We start from the raw sequence: 18,608 nt of genomic DNA on the forward strand, positions 1-18,608 counted from the left end.
TCTGTCCTCTATTGGTAAGAGTCTCTTATGCTTTGCCTCCCTCTCTCCTTTTCCCCCTTCCCGTATGGTCATCTGTTTTGTTTCTTAAACTCCACATATGAGTGGGACCGTACAGTATCTGTCAGGAAGACGTTTTTTGTAGATGCGTTCAGCTAAGGGTGTTGGTACATTTACTGGCTTAGCAGAGCGGCCGGAGCACACGTACCCGAACTCGTCTGAGCGCGGAGCCGAGGGAGGCCCCTTGTCCCTGTGTCTAAGCCGCAGCCGTGAACACGGGGCTGAGGCGCTGGCCGGGGGCGAGAGCAGACCCTCCTCCGAGCCCCCGGGGCAGCGTGGCCGTGCGGACGGACATGGTGACTTTGGCGGGGCTTGAGGTCCGCAGAACGTGGGCAAATACATTTCTGCTATTTCAGGTCAAGAATCAAAGGCGCCCCGGAGTTCTCAGTAGTTTTGAAGAATGTAGGGTCCTGTAGTCGGAGAACGCTGGCACAGGGTGCGGGCAGGGGCGGGCACGAGCTGCCACCTGCCTGCGGAGGTAATCAGGAGGTTAACATGGACAGGAGCCGTGTGGCCCTGTGCAAGTGGGAGTCAGGGGTGACGTCTGGGTTTCCGGCTTGCACAACTGGGTGGGGTGCCGAGGATGCCGGGGTGGGGCGGGAAGCTGCTGAGGTCGGTTTGGTCCAGTTGAGTTCCAGGTGGCAGTAGGTGACCCCCAGGGAGACAGCTTCTAGATGGTTGGCGAGGGTCTGAAGCCAGGAGGCAGGTGTGGCTGTAGCTGGAAACCTGCGGGTTATTGGCTGCATGGGTGTCCTGTCCCCAGCTGGTCAGGAGCTCTGGGTGGTTGGGGACAGGCTGGGTTGCTGTTCACCGGGTGTGCACACGAGGGAGTCTGATGAACGCCTGAGGCTGCGTGGGTCCGGGCGGCACCGTGGAATCCTGTCGCGACAGCCTGCCTCTTCAGGCTCCTGCCCCTGCCGCCATCGGGCCCTGCAGGGAAAGAGACCACGGTCATTGAGCACAGGGCGGGAGGAGGCGCTGGCACCGGCAGGCAGGGCCTCCGTGGAACCCGCTCGCGGCAAAGACCACGGCCACCTTCGTCGTGTGTACTGACCTTAAAAACAGCCGTGAGGAGTTGGGGGCAGAAGACACCCTCGAAACCCAGCCGGCCGAACTCAGACAAGCAGTGAGGTGAAGCGAGCTCGCCGCGTCTCCCCACAAGCCAGCCCACAGCCTGGAGCGAAGCTGGCTCCGCTCACCGTGGGAGGGGCACGAAGCTGGCGCCGGCCACGCAGGAGCAGGGGCCAGGGACGCACCAGTGATGCTGAGCCTGCTTGCATTGCAAATGCTCGTGTTTTGTCCATCACGGATGCTTATTAATTTCGGCTTTAAAAGCACTAGAATGTTACCTTTATTACGGAGATTTTCGGCAGCCCCTTCAGTGTGACACGTGGTGGATGGGGGGGGGGGTTCCTGTGGCCTCACTTTAGTCCTGCCCCGACACAGCTCCGAGAACCGCCCAGCGCCTGACCCCAATCCCGAGCGCCTGCATTCATGGGAGTGGTGCCCTCGCTGCTGCTGGGACGGTGACATCGCGCTCTTGCATTATCCGGGTCAGGTCAGGCGTCTCAGCCTCCACACCACCCCCTGCCTGATCGCCCTCCCGGCGCTTACCACCCTGCCCTGGCCATTTCCAAAACTTGCCCACTGCCCGCTGTCCAGCAGAACACGAGCCTGGCAGGGGGCGGGGACCCCAACTGCCTCGCTCGCACCTGAGTCCACGGAGCCCGAGCCTTCGGTAAATATTTCATGAAGGAACGATGGCCGGGCTGGTCAGGCAGGTGCCTGCTTTGTGCTCAGCATCTCACCGAATCTTCACAGCAACGCTGCCAGGGAGGCAGTGTTATTGTCTGCGTTTTACAGAAGGGGAAACCGAGGCACAGAGAGGCGGCATAACTTGCCCCAGGTCATACAGCTGGTGAGTGGCCAGGCGGGGATTTGAACCTGGGCAGCTGGCTGAGAGTGGGGCATTCTGGGTAACTTTGGGGTGCAGGGCCAGCCTTGTGCCTCGCCGTGTGGAGCTGCTGTCCCCCTCTCTACCCACCTCCATGACCAACTGTGACACCCAAGATGCCTGCAGATGTCCCGCGGGGAGCAGCACTGCTGCAGCAAGTGGCCCTCCCCTCGGGAGTAGATGGGGGTCGTCTCGTGGGGGACGAGGGCAAGGCGGTCCCCGTCCTGAAGCCGGGAGGCCAAGGACACACAGTTGTGCTTTTCTCCTGCCTTCCCAGGACCTCAGAGGAAGGGGACTGCAAGCTCAGCCATGCTGGGACCTCGGGGACGCCCCGCAAGGCAAGGCCCAGGGAGCCCAGCATGGCCTTTCGGGCCAGAAGGAGTCACGGCTGGCGGCTTTGCTCTAAGAGGTGTGTTTCCCGCAAGCCCTCCTGCGGCCCTCCTACCGCGCCTGTTCTCCCCTGCCGTCAGCTGCTCCTTCTGTGCTACGCACTCTGTGGGCTCGCTCGTTTAACCCTACTCCAGCATGAAGTGTTCCCATCCCCGTTTTTCAGATGAAGAAGTTGAGGCTCAGAGAGGTGGAGCGACTTGGCTGGGCTCACCAGCAGGTAAGTTGTGCCGCTGCCAGTCACAACCAGCGGGGTCCCCGTGGAGAGTCAGGTCCCCGCAGAAGTGGGATGAAAAGCATGGGCAGAGAACAAAGGAGCAGGTGCGACCCGCCAGCCACGGGTCCCAGGGAAGGCGGCTCTGGGATGTTCCGGAAGTGGGTCTTGCCTTACTTGGGGCTTCGTGCCTATAACTGAGGGCAGCGTTCTGGCGCTGGCCCCTGTGGGAGACGGTCAGGGGTGCCCCCGGCTGTTCCCCGGGGCGGGGTGCGGTGCTCAGACCCTTTCTCCTCCGTGCACTCCTGCTCGCCCTCCTCTGTCGCCACTGGGGGCTTCGGGTGGCGGCCAGGGCCGCAGCCGCACAGCGTGTCCTCTGCTGGGCCCAGACAGGAGCTGCCCTCCCCTCTGGGGATTCTCGTCCCTGGGGCTTCCCATGACCCGATGTCCCCCATCTCACGTCCACCTCCGTGTTGCACGCTCACACTAGTCCTTCCCGAACAAGCACCCTGTCTCACACTTCTGGGGTTTGCTGGCCTCTGCCTGGGGCGCCCTCCCCCCTGCTCTGCCTGGCAAGTCACCTTGCCTACCCCACCTCCTCGTAGCTGCGGGGTTTCTCCAATCCCCCCACCACATGCCCTGTCCTTGGTGTCCCCAAGGCACTTCCCACCCCATCCTCGGACAGAGGCTCAGTGCTTTGTGTCTAGTGACTGAAAGATGCTGCAAATCCTTTGCTCCTCTTCCCATCAGGAGGAGCAGTGGGGTCTCCTTCCCCTTGTGACCCAGCGGGACCCATGCTGGATCCATGGGATGTGGTAGGAAGTCTGAGGCTGGGTCATAGAAGCCTTGCAGCTTTTGCCCGAGCCTCTTGGAAGGTGGCTCTTGGGACCCAGTGACCACCCGGGGAGCCCAAGCCACAGGGAGAGGCCAGGTGAGGGTGCTGAGCAGACAGCCCCAGCCCCAGCTCAGCCCCCAGCCAACATCAACTTCCAGCCACTGAGAACGCCGTCCTGGACACCCTGTCCTGTCCTGGACATCTTCCCCCGCCCAGTGGAGCCTTCAGGTGACCCCAGCTGCTGTGGCCCTGACCTCAGGAAAGTCCTGTCCTCACCCCCCAGGACTCGGAAACCTAACAGAAACTGTTCCAAGTCATTAAAGCATTGGTGTGATTTGTCCCAGGGGCAGCAGGTCACTGAGCCGGTCTCCCTCATCAGACCGCGAGTCCCCAAGGCCAGGGTCTGTGTCCTCGTCACTCTGGATCTCCGGCCCCAGCCCAGGGGTCTGGGAAGGACCAGGGGCTCCTCAGATGCCCCTTGAGTGAGCGAATGAAACCCATCAAAACTCACTGTTCACCCTGAGATAGAAGAGATTTATTAGCAAGAGGTAATCAGGAAACATATATTTTTACAAAAATGGAAATTTCTTTTTTTCCAAACAAGCCGTAAGTTGAAATATTGTAGGACTTGAAATAGAATTCTCATACCACTAGGTATTGCTTACAGCAAAAGTTGTCCGTGTGTCGCCGTGAGCATGCCTGCCGCGTGAGTGAACCGCGTCCTCTCTGCTGGGCGGTGTAAAAAATCGGTGGTGGTACTCACAGAATAAGCACTGCGGTGCTCTATTCCTGCTAGAAGGCGCTCAGACAGGACTGCAGTGTGTGCGATAGAAACACTCGGGGGCTGGCTCCCTAGTTCTACAGTGTGGTACTATTTTCACAAAGCAGACAGACTCAGAGCATCTCAACGTAAGCTGTAGTGGCCGTTGGGCAGCTAAGAGAGGAGGAGTGACGTGTTCTGTGTCCCCGACTTGCAGCGAGCGCGGGGCCGCGGTCGTTGGAGGCGACGCGACCTTGCACTGTGACTCCGTTTCCTCGGGACGTGCCAGGGCCGCGTCCGGGTTCGCGGAGACGGCTGCTCATGCTACCTGGTGTGAGTCCTAGAGCGAGGGGCGCGCGGGGCCTGCGCAAGGTGGCAGCGCTGGTGTCGCGGGGCATGGTTCTCGGTGGACAGGACGCCCCTCCGTCCAGGTTACTGGGGGACGGGGGAGCCTGGACCCCTGTGATTTTGGCTGAAAAAGCTGCTTTGGAAATTGGCATCACCGTCAGCGGGGAGATCTGTGAGTGACTGGACTTCAGGGTGCGGTCCCCTCCCGCCTCCCCCCACCCCCCAGTTAGAACAACTACATGAGACATGCTGGGAGGACGCCCGGGGCGGGGGGCACGCAGCCCGGGGGCCCGGGCCGGGGCGGGCCGGAAGCAGGAGGGTGCCCTGGCTCGCGTCCGCACGGGGTCTGTCCCCCCTTCCGAGAGAGTGAGGGGCCAGGAAGACTTGGACATCGTCGTTGGAAAGAACCAGGCGCTGCGGGATGCGGGGAGGGGCGACATCGGGAACGGAGCCGAGACGCCTATTCCAGTCTACAGGAATCTAAGAACGAGAACGGACTGGTGTTCTTGGAGCAGCACACACTAGAGAGGAGAACTCAGGGACCAGACAACTATGTACAACGTCACACAGCGCGTGTCCGGGGAGCGGCCGGCCCGGCTCAGGTGGGCAGTTTGGGCTCCATGCGCAGAGAGGACTCGTACAGGCTTTCCTCGTCCATCACGAAGGACCGGTCCAGCAGGTACTGGGTCACCTGAGGGGAGGAAGACACAGAAGGAGAAGTGGCCGCGGGCCGTGGGGCCCCCGGGACACCTGACGGCGGATGCGGGGGCCCCAGGGGGCAGGTCCTCCGCCGGGTGGCCAGGCCGGTGCGCGGCGCTAACAGGCCTCACGCAGCGTTCTGTCTTCGTGTTGTCTCGGTATAACCGTTAACATCGTCCCGACAGTAACGCCAGGTCGTGGGCGGTCAGCATGACCCTCGACTGCTGTTTCTTTGGCGGAACGCTAGATGAAGTATGTGGGGCTTTTTATTTTTTAAAAGATTTTATTTATTTGAGAGAGAGAGAGAGAGAGAGACCATGGAGCAGAGGGAGAGGGAGAAGCAGGCTCCTCGCTGAGCAGGGAACCTGATGCGGGGCTCGACCCCAGGACCCTGAGATGAAGGCAGATGCTTAACTGACTGAGCCACCCAGCTGCCCCGATTTTGGGCTCCTGTTTTTGAAAAAAAAATCGACCTTGCCAGGTGTAGAATCCGAGTGGTGGGTGTCTGGGTTTTCCATGTTCTCTCAACGTGTCTTTATGTTGCGAAGATAGATTTAGACGTTCGGCTGACAGAGCGCCGAGCCGCTGCACCCCAAGAGAGGAAAGTGGAAACGGCTGTGTGAGGGCCGGGCTCCCCGTCTGGCCTCGCGCGGCTCACCCCGCGACCAGACCTTGGACGGGACAATCAGGAGGACGCAGGGCCTGCCGGACTCACTCTCCCCTCCTCCCCACGTCACAGGCTGGGTTCCTACAATTAGATGTGCCTGAGGGGCCAGAGCCCAGCTACCCCCCCGCCCCTGGGCAGCCCCAGCTTCGCCAAGCGTCTTCCCAAGGCTCGTTCATTTGTCAGCTGTTTGGAACCAAAGGTTCGTTTCTTTGCTCAGAAACCCAGGGCAGAAGGAAGAAGACATCGCAGGTCTTCCACCGTGTGGGGGAATCTGTGGTGGCGGCTAGAGCAAAGCCGGGTCTCGGCAGCGAGCGTCCTGGCTCCCGGACCCCGTGATACTGGGGGGAGGGAGCGGCTACCACGCTGGCTCCCAGTCGCAGACGCAGTGATGACTGTGCCCGACTCAGGCTCTCGGCGGCATCTCCGGGGTGGCCTCCCGGTGTCCCAGTCTAGATCAGCCCACATCCCCTGAGAAAGGCGTGAGGGAGGGTACGGCCGCGGGTCTTCCTTGCCCAGCTCCAGCCTCCCGCGGACACCCCCGTCCTCGAGCACAGAAATCTCGACCCTCAAGCCCCCGGGCACCGGCGCAGGGATCAGCCAGTTCTCTCCATCACGAGCATGCTCGGGGTCGAGCTCCCCGCACAGCTCTGCGTCAGGGGAGACGGGCCGCCAACAGCACCCCCGTGACGCGGGCAGAGACAGGAGTCCGTAGCCGGTGACATTCCATGCGTCGGCACTCGAGGTGGAGCTTTGGAGGAAGGGCCCCGGGCCTGACCCAATGCCTGGCACGTAGCGTGTATCAGGAAGCATTTGTGGAATGACAGAATGAACACAGAGCAAGGGCCAAGGGGCCCCATCGGTAACCCACTGGTTTTTCTCAAAATCAGATTCTCAGAGGGCAAATCTGCTGCAAAGGAAAGTGAAGCTTGATTTTCTGGGGTGCGTGGGGGTCAGTCTGGGGCTGGACAGTCTGTGAGCCATGAGCTAGAAGGCTGAGGGGCTCTGGATGGGAGGGGACGGATCTCTGGGCAGAAAATAGGTCATAGGATCGGAAGCCAGAGTTTGGGTCAGCAAGCCTCAGTGACTTATCTGTAAAATGGGCACATGGTTCAGAGCGTGAAGGGAGACCAACACGCGGTCTTTCCAGATGCAAATTACACCAGTTCTGTAAGCTCCTTTCCTGGCTTCGCACCATCCTGAGGACGAGGTTCCGGACCCTTCCAGGAGCCCAAGCTCGCCTGGTTCAGGCCGGTCTGCTGCAGCCCCCTCAGGCAGGCCCCCCCCGCACGGACCTGCGTGGGTTCTCTCCCGCCCCGGCGGCAGCAGCCAAGGGGGAACCAACCTAGGTGACCATCGTGAGAGAACGGATCAAGGAGACGGGTCTCTGCGGCGCTAAGACAAATGGTCTCAGAGGAAGAAAAGGACTCGGAACGACGAGGTGTCCTGCGCGACATCAGAGGGAAAAAGCTCGGCCCTGCTCGCGTTTGCACGGAGATGGGGACCCCGCTGCCTCGGGATGGGGACTTGGTCGCTGGGGGGCTTTCCACCGCCTGCCCTCCCCAGCTGCGAACTGTGCAACTGGGGACCGGACTACTTTCAAGAAGACGTGAACGCTGCCTCCCTTGCCTCGGTGGGGGACCAGACAGGATCAGCGGCCACCCCGGGGCGGCTCAAAATCAGCCTGGCGCGGCTGGGTCAGCGCCCGCCGCTGCGTGAGGCCGGGAGAGCTCACCGCTGGTCAGGGGAATGGAAGAGGGAGGGCTTCCTGACAGAGCTGGCGTTTGAGCGGGGGCCCCGGGGGAGCCCCGAGCAAAGGGGGCTGGACGTGGAGGGACAGGGAGGACGGAGGGGTCCGGACCGAGCGCCTGCGTGAGAGCCGCCGGGACGGCGGAGCGCTTACCTTCACCTGGTGCTCTATCTTGTACGCGGTTTGTTGGAACTGGCGGATCTCTCGGATGATGTGGGATATCTGCGGGGGGGGGGGGGAGTCTGAGAAGACAGCTTGCTGTCTCCGTCCCCCCCACTTCGCAGCACAGAAGGGGCACCGGCAGCCAAGCCGGAAGTCGCCTCCTAATCCACAGACACGTGGCCTCCTGGAAGCCCCACCCAGCAGCAACCTGTTCCCACAGGTGAGACCGTCAACACTCTACAGGCTGCCGGTGCCAGTGAGAGACACGGCTCGTCCCATCAGTGGGGCAGGCGGACCATCATCCCGAAGCAGCCCCCGCTTCTCAGCAGAGGTCAAGGCCCCGGCCACGTGCTGAGTGCCCGCCGTGGGCAGGCGCCCCGAGAGGGCGTGTGACAGAGAAGCCCTTCGAGGGAAGGAAATCTTCGGCGGAAGCCCACCGCCCGGCACCAGTCCGAGGTCCTGGGAGACGCCAGACGGGCCGGCTACGACTCGGCCCCCACCTCTCCCAGGCCCAGCAATCTCGGGGCAAATCTGAAACCTGCTCGCCTGTGCTCAGGACGTGCTGCGGTCATGAATTTGTTGGGCCCCACGAATTTAGTGTTCATATGGACAGTAAAAGAAGGGGTGCAGATAAAGGGACAGACCTCGGGTTGTACAGACGCGGCTCTAGACCCAGAGAGCGCTGCCCTTCACCTGCAGGGTGATTGTGGGTTGCTCACTGGCCTCCCCCCCGCCCCGTCCCCCCGAGTTTCAAGCTTTTCGTCTCTGGGGTGGGGCATGCCGCACCAGGAGTACCCACCCCTCCGCCTGTGGGCATCATCGGAGGGAGTGCAGTAAGGCCGGCTCGGGCCTGCCGCATGCAGCCTGCGCCTCAGGGGGAGCCCTGGCCCACGTTGGAGGAGCCAGACGCAGGCTTCCGAGAGCACGTGCCCGGTGGAGCAGGCCCGGTGGCCCTGGGACTCAGGTCTGGGCTTGGACGCCCCCCCGCGCCGGCTGGGAAACTCACCATTCTCATCTTGGAGAAGTTGACCAGGCCGTCCTCCGTGTAATTGGGCGTCCCCTCTTCGATGAAGGCCAGGTCGGTGAGGTACATCCCCAGGTAAGGGACACAGGGCGGGTCACAACTTGGAAGCAAATGGCATTAAACAGGAGTTTTTCATTTAGACACACGAGCCTCTGCTAACATAGGGCCCCCTGCACGCGTCTTGCTTTGCTGAGGGCAAAGGGATTTCTCTTCTCGAGAATCCCGGGACCTCTCGGGCCCGAACTGGCTCTGAGGGTCAGTCCTGTGGGGTGATGGGGTGACATGGTATCAGTGGGGCCCGGGGCGTCCCCACCAACGGTCCCCTCCCTCCTTGAGCCACAAAGCCCTCCCCTACCTCTCCAGCCCGTCCTGGATGAGCCCCCCTTCCCCGTCTCTCCAGTGAAACTCTCCATCCAATCCTGCTCCACTCACTCCGCAGCCCCTGCCCCATTCCGCCAGCCATGGTACGCAGCCCCCCAGCGTCCTCCTGCTGCTTGACACTCCCTGCCTCTACTTCTGGCCCCCCGGACGTCCTGCCTCCCAAGCACAGGGGTCCTCTGAGGTCCCCCTCCTGCAGGAGGCTTCTGGGCAGGGGGTTGAGGGACAGTGCCCACGACAGGTGACTTTTGGGGGAGCATTTTTGGGAGATGGGGCCCAGGAGTGATGGACCACACCTCCTGCTTTGTGGCTCTGAAGCAGGGGCTTTGGTTACGGTTTTGTGGTGACATCTTCCCACGCCTCCGGGTGGGGCAGGAAAGGGGCCGATTTTGTGATGGGTCCAGCGGCCCCCACGTTCCGGCAGAGCTCCGGGGAGCGCCCTCAGGGGACCCTCACGGCGTCCCGGGGCCTCCTCTCAGCTCAGCACACAGATGCAGGGAGCTCTCTGCACGTGCCTGCAGGTGTGGCTGACCCGCTTCCTAGACCCTCTGACCTTCGTCTCCTCGAGGCCACATGGCAACCTGCCAGTGTAGAGGGAGGTGAGGCGGGGAGGACGGGGAGGGGGGCAAGGACAGACACCCAGCCTCTGCCCCTCGCCTGCTAGGTGTGTGACCCCGGCCGGTCTGCCGGTCCCGAGCTCCCCCAACACAGCGGAGCGGGTCCCCAAGGCCGTTTTAGCTGCTCCGAAGGGGCGTTTGGGTGATGCCCGGACACTATTAAACGACACTGATTCCTGCGGTAAGAAACACCAGATTTTCATCTGGTGGTAGAATGGCCTGGATGCTTTCTGACACTGGCCATTTCCGCCCCTGCTTCTTCCTTTTTAAACAAGTAGCAGCAGGTCTCAGGATCGAGTGTTGGCAAATACCGGGATCCCGGCCAGAACTCGGTAACGTTTTGTTTCCGCTGCGTCTCCTTCCAATGCTAGCCTGTTTTATGGCAAGTAAGGTGGTTCATTTACTGCCCTGGTATCGTTCTCCTTCTTAATTACACTTATCTTGGGGGAAAACGTGAGTTACTCACCAGGAGACTGCTAAGGGTGTGTAATTACAGCCGGCATGTGGGTGGGGGGTGGGCCCTGGAGCGGGGGGGGGGGCAGGGGCAGGACAGTTGTTTTTTGAACTAGGTCTTGACTCTTTCTTGGGTGTTGAAAATAATTTAGCAAGTTGATTGATCATATTTTTTAAAAATGAAAAAAAAATCAGAAGTAGAATCAAAGAAAACATCTGAGTTCATTGCATGGACCAGACGTAATCGTTGTTTTGCGAAGTTTCCGTACACGCTATGCATGTATGCATTTCTCTATATATGTGCATACATACATACATACATACATATATATATTTTTACTGTAGGTCGTGATCAAAAAAAAGGCCGGACCCGTACGGGTCACCGGCAGGTGTCTCTGGGTCCCACCGGACACACAGTCTGTGACAGTTCAGGCCCAGCTTTCCACGTCCTGCCTGTCATCCTGTGAGTCTGAGGCACAGGCTCGGGGGTGGATGGGGACACAGTTCAAAGATGGAGGAGGAACTCCGGGGCCCGTAGGGGGTGGCAGCTTGCTGGCCGGTGGTCTCTGACGGGGCTTCCCAGCTCGCCCTGCTGGTTCCACGGGTGACTCGGTAACCCGAGGCCGAGAAGCACCTCTTGTCTGGGATGGAGGGGGGAGGGGGAGGGAGGCCGCGTGGCCGCGGAGTGTTCCTGGAGACCTTGTGGGGTTGCTGACTGCCCAGACCAGGGGGGAAGATCGGGGTCCTCTCCCATGGGTGGAGGCGGATTTCCCTGACCTATTCACCGAGGCTCACGAGCCGGCTGCAGCGACACGGCCCATGTGCAGGTTAGTCACCGGCACGTGGCACCGCCGGCCCCGTTACCACTCCGTCCCTGGTCACTGCTCCCCAGTGAGGTGCTTCCAGGGGGGGCCCAGGGAAGAGCACACACGAGTCCTTCAATCACGTGCACGCACACCGAGTCCACACACACAACCAACAGCCAACCCCAGAGCCGTGCCGGTCCCTGTGTGGGTGGCCGGCGTGGAGTGGCGGGTCGGGGCAGGTGTGCGGAGGAGAGGGCCGGTGGAGGGTCCCCAGAGGGCGCCCCTGTGTGGGGACGGAGCCCTGGGAGCAGCTGAAGGAAAGGCAAGCATGCTGGTGGCCCTGACGTCTGGCTAGCTGTGCACTTTCCCTGTGGACAGCTCGGTCCCTCTCGGGTGGGGTCCTGCCCCATCACAAGAGCTGATCTGGGGTGGCTTCCTCTGCTGACAACCCCTCACGTGCCCATGCCTGGTGTTTTAGGGAAAACAGAGGAAAGTGCCCCACTTTCCGGTCTAAACGCTGCCTCTGGCCTTCTGGGCGGTGCCTACATGGGCCTTGCCTGTCAGTGTTGGTTTGGGGTTCCCGACTGGATGTTTCTTTCCACCAAGAAATTTTCGATGATGTCAAGGGGATGACAGAGGTCACGGGGTACCAGCAACTGAAAGTCAGATGCGGCTGCCCCGTGGGCTTGCCACCGAGGGGTCGCCTCTCCCTTCTCCCTCCTCTGCCCTGCCCCGGTGGGGGATGGGCCACTCTCCCAACGCTCTGCTGCCTCTGCTTAAGGACCTCCCCTCCTTCCCAGGGAGGGTGTGAGGGGCACTCAGGCTGGGCTGTGTGGCCCCGAACCCCGGGGGCCAGGGTCCAAACCTCTGGCACGTGGTGCAAGAAATTAAGGTACTCAGATTTTGGGGAAAGAACTGCCGTGGGGCAGGAGTGGGGGTGGGGCTCGGAGTCCAATCTTGTTTCTGCCGCCTGGACACTAACTGCTCTGCCATCTCGTTAGCGGAAGACCAGCCTTTGCTGGGTGGTCACAGGCAGAATCAAGCTGGGGAGAGGTAGTTGGTATGTTGGAGCCCCTGGACTCCTCATATATCCACGGGTGGATGGATTTTCACCCCGTGAGGGGGGTCCGGCGAGGGGCTGGTGGTCAGCTAGCCCACTGGCTCCCCATGACTGTTCCTGTCCTTCTCTCAGGTAGCCGGGGGGCCAGGCTTTCTGGCAGCAGCCTGCCGTGAAAGCCGGGGCCCCGTGGTCCTCTACCAGAGGGCTTCCTATCCAAATTAAAGTCAATGTGCAGGTAGGCCAATGTGTGCTGGGTTAAGATTAGACGGGGTGGGCAAAACCAGAACTGACCCCAAAAAGGCTGGTGACCAAATTTTACTGACGCATTAGATCTCAGCCAAATCCTGTGGCTTGGAGCCGTGGGAGGCTCTGATGGCCGGCAGGCTGACAGGAGGGACAGTCTCACAGGTTCTCAAGGGGGTGGGCTTGGGGAATGAGCAGGGCAGGAAAGGTCATGCTGAGGGTGTCTGGACAGGAGACAGGTGCACACACCAAGACCTGTAGGTGGACTCGGGGGCATTTAGGGGGTGGCTGAGGGGAGGAGGGGTAGGCTGTAGGGGAAGTCTTTGCTGGTAAAGGTAATAGGGCCACTCATTGACATAGTGTTGTGGGCTGGGACCCACACGGTAAGACTCAGCACAGCTCCTTGTCCGGGTCACCAGCTGTGCCCACAGACTGCCACTGTCCCATGCCTGGTGAGACGGACCACAGGGGTTCACACGCCATGGCTCTACGGGAAAACCACAGTGCCTCCGGAGAAGGGGCGCCAGACATGTCTGCCCTCTGTCTCCCCAATCTCTTGTTCCTCCGCAGGGCTTGGCCCACGTGTCCATAAAGCAAGAACCTGGTTTGCACGAAGGTCTCAGCCCCCAGAATGCTCGGTGACCCCGCGGCCCCGCCGCCCCCGCGTGGCAGGGAGCAGAGGCGCCTGGGACAGGAGCTGACACAGGCTCACAGGGAAGAGGGGAGACAGCACGGGGACTGAGACAGGACAGGGGCCGTGGAGGCAGCGGTGGACGGACAAGGAAGCCATGGGAAGGAGACAGATGGAGGGGCGCCCGGGGCGGGAGGACAGGTTGGTGCATGCACAGTGGGGCAGCCCCCACAAGCACAGCCCATGGCGGCTCCGGGGAGCCCAGGCACCAGACAGACGGCACAGGTGTGGGCGGGACATCTGTCTGAGGACATGAACGCGGAGATGAGTACAGCAATGGTACATAGAGCTGGCAAAGGACGGGCCGGGAGCGGCGGGGGGGCAACAAGGAGGGCAGACGGGGCTGGGGTGCATGGGGCATCTGGGCCGCCACCTAGGGCTGGGGGTACGGGCCTGCCCCATCCCCAGGCCCTGGGGGCAGTGACTGTGCGAACCGCAGGACAGCAGGACAGGCGCTCATGGGTTCTGAAAGGGGCCAGGGCCCCGGGGTGGCCCAGGCTCTCTCCACGGGGTGCAGGGAGGAAAGGGCGAGGCCATCCCTGCGAGGCCCATGGAAGGACGGCAGAGACCAGTGCAGTGGCCCGAAGCACACGGCTATGGGTGACCGTGAGCCCGCCGCACGTGAGTGTGTGGCCATGGTGGGTACAACGGGCTGGGGCTCTACTGGGCTGGCACAGTTTCCCGGGACCTGCACGGGAAGTGGCCTGGGGCAAACCACAGAGCTCCGGCCTCGCAGGCCCCTCTGTGCCAAGGCCCGGCTCTGTCGCCATGGCCGCCAGGGCCTGGGTGTCCTCAGCCTGAGAAGTAGGACAGGACAGTTGCACAGTGGTGGTTCTCGGGGGGGTGATTTTGCCTCCCGGGGTGGTCGGCAAGGACTGGAGGCAGTTTTGGTGGTCAGAACCTGGGGAAGGGGCCCTGGCATCTCGTGGGTGGAGGCCGGGGATGCTCTAAACATCCTACAGAGCACAAGACGGCCCTCGACACAGGACGATCCTGGTCCAATGACAAGAGAGCAAACAGCAAGGGCAGCTGGGGGAGCTCTGCAAACAGTAAGGTGCGGCTGGGGGAGCTCTGCAACAGTAAGGTGCGGCTGGGGGAGCTCTGCAAACAGTAAGGTGCGGCTGGGGGAGCTCTGCAACACTAAGGTGCGGCTGGGGGAGCTCTGCAAACAGTAAGGTGCGGCTGGGGGAGCTCTGCAAACAGTAAGGTACAATTGTTGCAAAAACTGCGTTTTTTTGATTCCAAGATGCCATTTTCTGTACAACGCACTCTTGTTTTGGGGACTAATTCTCAATAAAAAAAGGAAACACAATCAATGAAATAAACACATTGACTTTAGGGCACATCCTGACGTCAGAAATCCTGAAACGTGGGGACAGTGAGCACGTCAGAATGGAGGCATCCAGCCTCAAGCTCTCGGGCTCAAGGGACGCCAGCGTCCTTCCCTCTCCTCTCGGGGGAAATGCCTCTGAGACCCTGGGATTTCTCTGCCAGACCACGGAGGACAGAGCCGACCCACCCTGGAGGTCTGGGGTGCCTAGGGGTCTTGTGGACGGACGGACGGACGGACGTGGCCCGTGAATGCCTCCGCAACGCAGCTCTACGATTTAAGCAGTAATGGTGACAAAAGTTCACACACTTACTTTTTCAGAGCTTCTCGCAGATTCTTAAATCTGCCCTCTGACGATACAAGCTTTTGGAGCTTGTCAATCAAAGCTTTTGTCTAGAAAGAATCAGAAGCATTTACTAACACGCGGCACGCACTCCATGGGCTGCCCTCGGGGCTCCGGAACCCCCTCTGCTCTGCCCGAGTCCGGGGCCTCACCCCCCAGCTCCTGAAGAGTGAGACACGGACCCTCGTTCTGCGCGTCCGTGAGCACACGCACCCTTCAGAAACACAGAAGTGGGGCGTGGGGGACCTGGGCACCCCGAGACTGGGGGGTGGCGGTGGGACTCGGCAACTGTAAGGAGCCCCTTCAGGGCAGGGACTTTCTCGCACACTGAACCCCAGGGATGCAGCCAAGGGATACGCCTTCAGCTGCGGCTCTCAGGACCCCACACAAATACAAGAATTGAGAAGATCATGTCTTGCCGGGCAAGAGCCAGCCCCTGGCCGAGGGTCCCGTCTGCTGCACGTCAGGCTGGAGACTGGTGTCTGCCTACGTGAGGCCGCCCTGGGTCGGGCTTGGCGCTCCTGTCCCTGCATGGCCGGGGAGCCCCTGTGCCGTGGTGGCCCCCAGCTCCCTCATTCACCCAACGGCGAGGGGGTCTAGTGAGCCAGCTCCCATCCTCAAAGTCCAGACCGCGGCCGAGGGGACACTGGCCACAGCCCCTGAGCTTTGGGCCAGACGTTTTCTGAGGAATCTGCCCACAGAAAACGACAGAGTGTTCCTTCCGATGGGAGAAGAGACCACGTGTGCTCCCCCAGGGGCACGGCGGGCAGAGCACCCGGTTCAGGCTGCTCTCTGACTGGCGAGAAGCCCCGTGACCAGTTTGGCCCGACCCCGCTCCAAGCAGAAATGTGTTCTGGGGCCGGTGAAAGAGACACATGTAGCCAAGGGCACAGGATTCTGCTTTCCCCCGAGATGGCTGCCCTCCCGTGTCTGTCCTGAAGCCCGGACGCCCAGGCCACCTCCACCCCAGCGTCTCAGCTTCCCCCCTGCACTTTTCCAGAGTTTTCTGTCCAGAGCTGCTGCCTCGCTCCTCTTTCCCACCCTCCTGTGGAGGAAGGACCTGAGGCATGAGGCCAGATGCGGGGCCGAGAGTCCTGGGCCAGGGGCCTGGCTGGGCACCGCGACCAGCCTCAGCGGGCCCACGGGCAAGACAGGACTCCTCTCCGAGCACTGGGTCTCCACGCTCACATCTGGAGAATGGGAGGGTAGGCCCGGGTGTTCCCTAAAGGCCACAACAGTTCAGATGTCCCGGGACCGTGGGCCCCACAGAAGCGGATCAAGAGGCCCCGGGGGCCGCGTAGCTCTGGGCGACGTATCACCCGCCAGTGGTCGTGAGAGCCTAGGGGGGATGTGCTACGTGAGGGGGTTTGGGGTATACACTTGGGGCCAATCTGTGGCTCTGAGATGGGTACGCTCTGATTCCTTCCACGTCTCTGTTCCTCTGGGGTGTCACTCTGTCCAGGAAGGAGCTTTGCCACCTGAGAGACCACTGGGTTTTCCCAGCCGCTGCTTAAAAGAGTGAGTTCTGGCTTGAAGCAGCTCAGTGTCTCGTGGCGGGGCCAGGAGCTCAAGCGGCCCCAGGCCCCCGGGATCTCGGGCGTCCCTGTTGGCGGGCAGAAATACGGGGCACTTGGAGTAGGTCGCCGAGACCAGACACCAAGCGAGGAGCCTTGGAAGTGGTGTTGGGAACAAAGATGACCACAGAGCCCCCTGAAGGTCCTCCCTTCCTGTCCGTCAGACAGAACGCTTCCGGAGGCCAAGGCTGCCCCCTCCCCAAGAGGCCCCGAAGTATCATTAGCCAAAAAGAGACTTCTGTCCCTACGAGAATGCAACATCCTCCGGACGGGAGACACACAGATCTGTGAGTCATCTGCACCTCAAGGGGGTCCCCTTTTCAAGAGGATGGGGCAGGGGATGGGAGAAGAACAGGGAAACGGAGCCAGAGGTCCCCACCAAAGCCTGACCGCTTGGCTCTTGCACGGGTGGCCTGCCCTTGGAACCAATGCTTTCCTGCTTCGGGACAGCACATTCAAGCAAGTGATGAAAACTCGTTTCAGGCCTGCTAAGAACCGTAGCCCTTCGGGTGGGTCTCAAGTATCCACAGGACACCTGCAGAGGGACAGAGACCGTCCCTGGCTGGTGCGGGCCAGGCACCACGCAGACGCACAGGGCACAGCAGACGTGCTGGGAGAAGCCAGCAGGGCCCAGCCGGCCACAGAGCGGGCAGGCCTGCGTGCACTTTCGGAGACACCTCTGACGTCTGGACCCAGGTCCTGAATGGCATCTGAGCTTCCTAACTGCCTTCCATCCGCACTCTCCTAAGAGACTGGAAGACTTCGAGGTGGTCCAGGTGGTTCCCTCCCAACTCCAGACCAAGGGTGATGCTGGGGAACGAGGCCAAGAGAGTCACGGAGGCCCCAGTGTGGTGGGAAAGTGGGGCTGGTTTTAGGGCAGAAGAAAGACGCGGACCTGGAACGGGCCCTCAGACTCCGCCGACAGCCCCGCCTAAGCCCTGACAGGCCAAACCAGCCTGGATGCCCCGGGGGTCCCAGCGCCCTGTGCCACGCACGGCCAGATGTGCCTACAGGCCTGAGCTCCCGAGCCCTAGCCTCTGATCTTAGCAGGAGCCCCTGACAGTCCTTGTCCTAGCCCTGACGTGTCTGTGCGTGAAGAGGCAAGAGGCCCAGGCTTGCCGGGAGCAGAGCCATCCCTGTAACATACTCAGGCTCACTGTCACCTGGGGCCAGAGTGACCAGATGTGGGGAAGGCAGCGTCCCAGGCCTTCCCGGTTTGGCTGCTTAGCTAAGGAGGAGGAATTCATGGACCAGCTGCTCCCTGCCTGGGTGGGGGCAGGATCGTGACCTGCCATTGGCATGAGGATGGTGGGGGGCAGGTCATAAAGAGAACACTGAGGGGGACTCAGTTTTCAAATCCAGAATGGTCCAGATGAGACCTTGGGCCCCACAGAGCCCACCGAGCTGCAGGACCACAGACACTGCTGCCAAGTTATTGGTGCCTTTAGAGGCTCGCTCTGCCCTTCGATGGTGCCCGTCCAGCCTCCTGCACACGTTATCCACCACGTGCACCAAGGAGGTGGCTCCACTGTGTGCTCCTCTTAGAGCTGCCCCCTCACGACCTCAGTGTAGGGAACTTTATTCCCAAGGAAGAATCCACATCTCAGAATCATGTTCTGAATGAATAAAGATCAAGCCCACGTTTAAGATCACCGACTATCTCTGGCGGCCAGAAGGACTGGTGAGGCTAGAGTCCTGGGAAGGAACTTGCAAGACCGTTTGGCCACCGTCTCGGCAGCCCTGCAGATCCGGATTGGCATCAGCATGAAGCCACCACTCTTGTCCCAACTCAAGGAGAAGAGCCTTGGGACCAATCGTCACTGTCTTACACGTCCTGCTTTGGAGTATTCATTATTCAAGTGGAATTAAAGTCCCGTGGGTCCCAGTGCCACATGCGTGGGCCTGATACCTGGTCCCAGGTGATATAGGAGAAGAGGTTCTCCAGGGAGTGTTGGCCCTCACCCTTTCCTTTGCCCACATGTCCACCAGAGGACAGCACTCTGGTGGCCCAGCCCAGCCCAGCCCCAGGCAGGCAATGGTGCCAGCTTCCCACCCGCACCTGCTTAGAGACTTTGAGCCACGTCTTTTTCAGCCGGAATATTGCGCTCCGGTTCATGGACGAGGTGATCTCCAGCACAGCATTATAGTTGTGTAAGCAGCGGCATATGTCGGCCACGGCCACCCACTTCTCAATGGCACTCACTCTTGCATTGATGTCTTCATTGCGGATGATTTCCGAAGCAATCAAGTTACTGATCT

The 18,608-nt window shown here is 61.0% G+C and overlaps 1 protein-coding gene across 2 annotated transcripts in view; it reads right to left on the reverse strand.

Annotated features, from left to right (window-relative positions):
- Positions 1–3,960: 3,960 nt before the first annotated feature.
- Positions 3,961–18,608, reverse strand: part of RASGRF1 (Ras protein specific guanine nucleotide releasing factor 1) — a 95,558-nt gene continuing 80,910 nt past the window's right edge. For both annotated transcript variants that reach the window (XM_045804467.2, XM_087856575.1), the window contains 5 exons: positions 18,409–18,606; positions 14,746–14,825; positions 8,837–8,954; positions 7,822–7,890; positions 3,961–5,246 (listed from right to left, as the gene is read on the reverse strand). In XM_045804467.2, coding sequence (XP_045660423.2) covers positions 5,154–5,246; positions 7,822–7,890; positions 8,837–8,954; positions 14,746–14,825; positions 18,409–18,606 — 558 coding nt within the window. In that variant the 3' untranslated portion in view covers positions 3,961–5,153. The remainder of the gene's footprint in view (positions 5,247–7,821; positions 7,891–8,836; positions 8,955–14,745; positions 14,826–18,408; positions 18,607–18,608) is intronic.

Source organism: Ursus americanus, chromosome 28, assembly GCF_024610735.1.
Source record: "Ursus americanus isolate L20-20 chromosome 28, mUrsAme1.1.p, whole genome shotgun sequence".
In the NCBI taxonomy this organism is placed as follows: Eukaryota; Metazoa; Chordata; class Mammalia; order Carnivora; family Ursidae; genus Ursus; species Ursus americanus.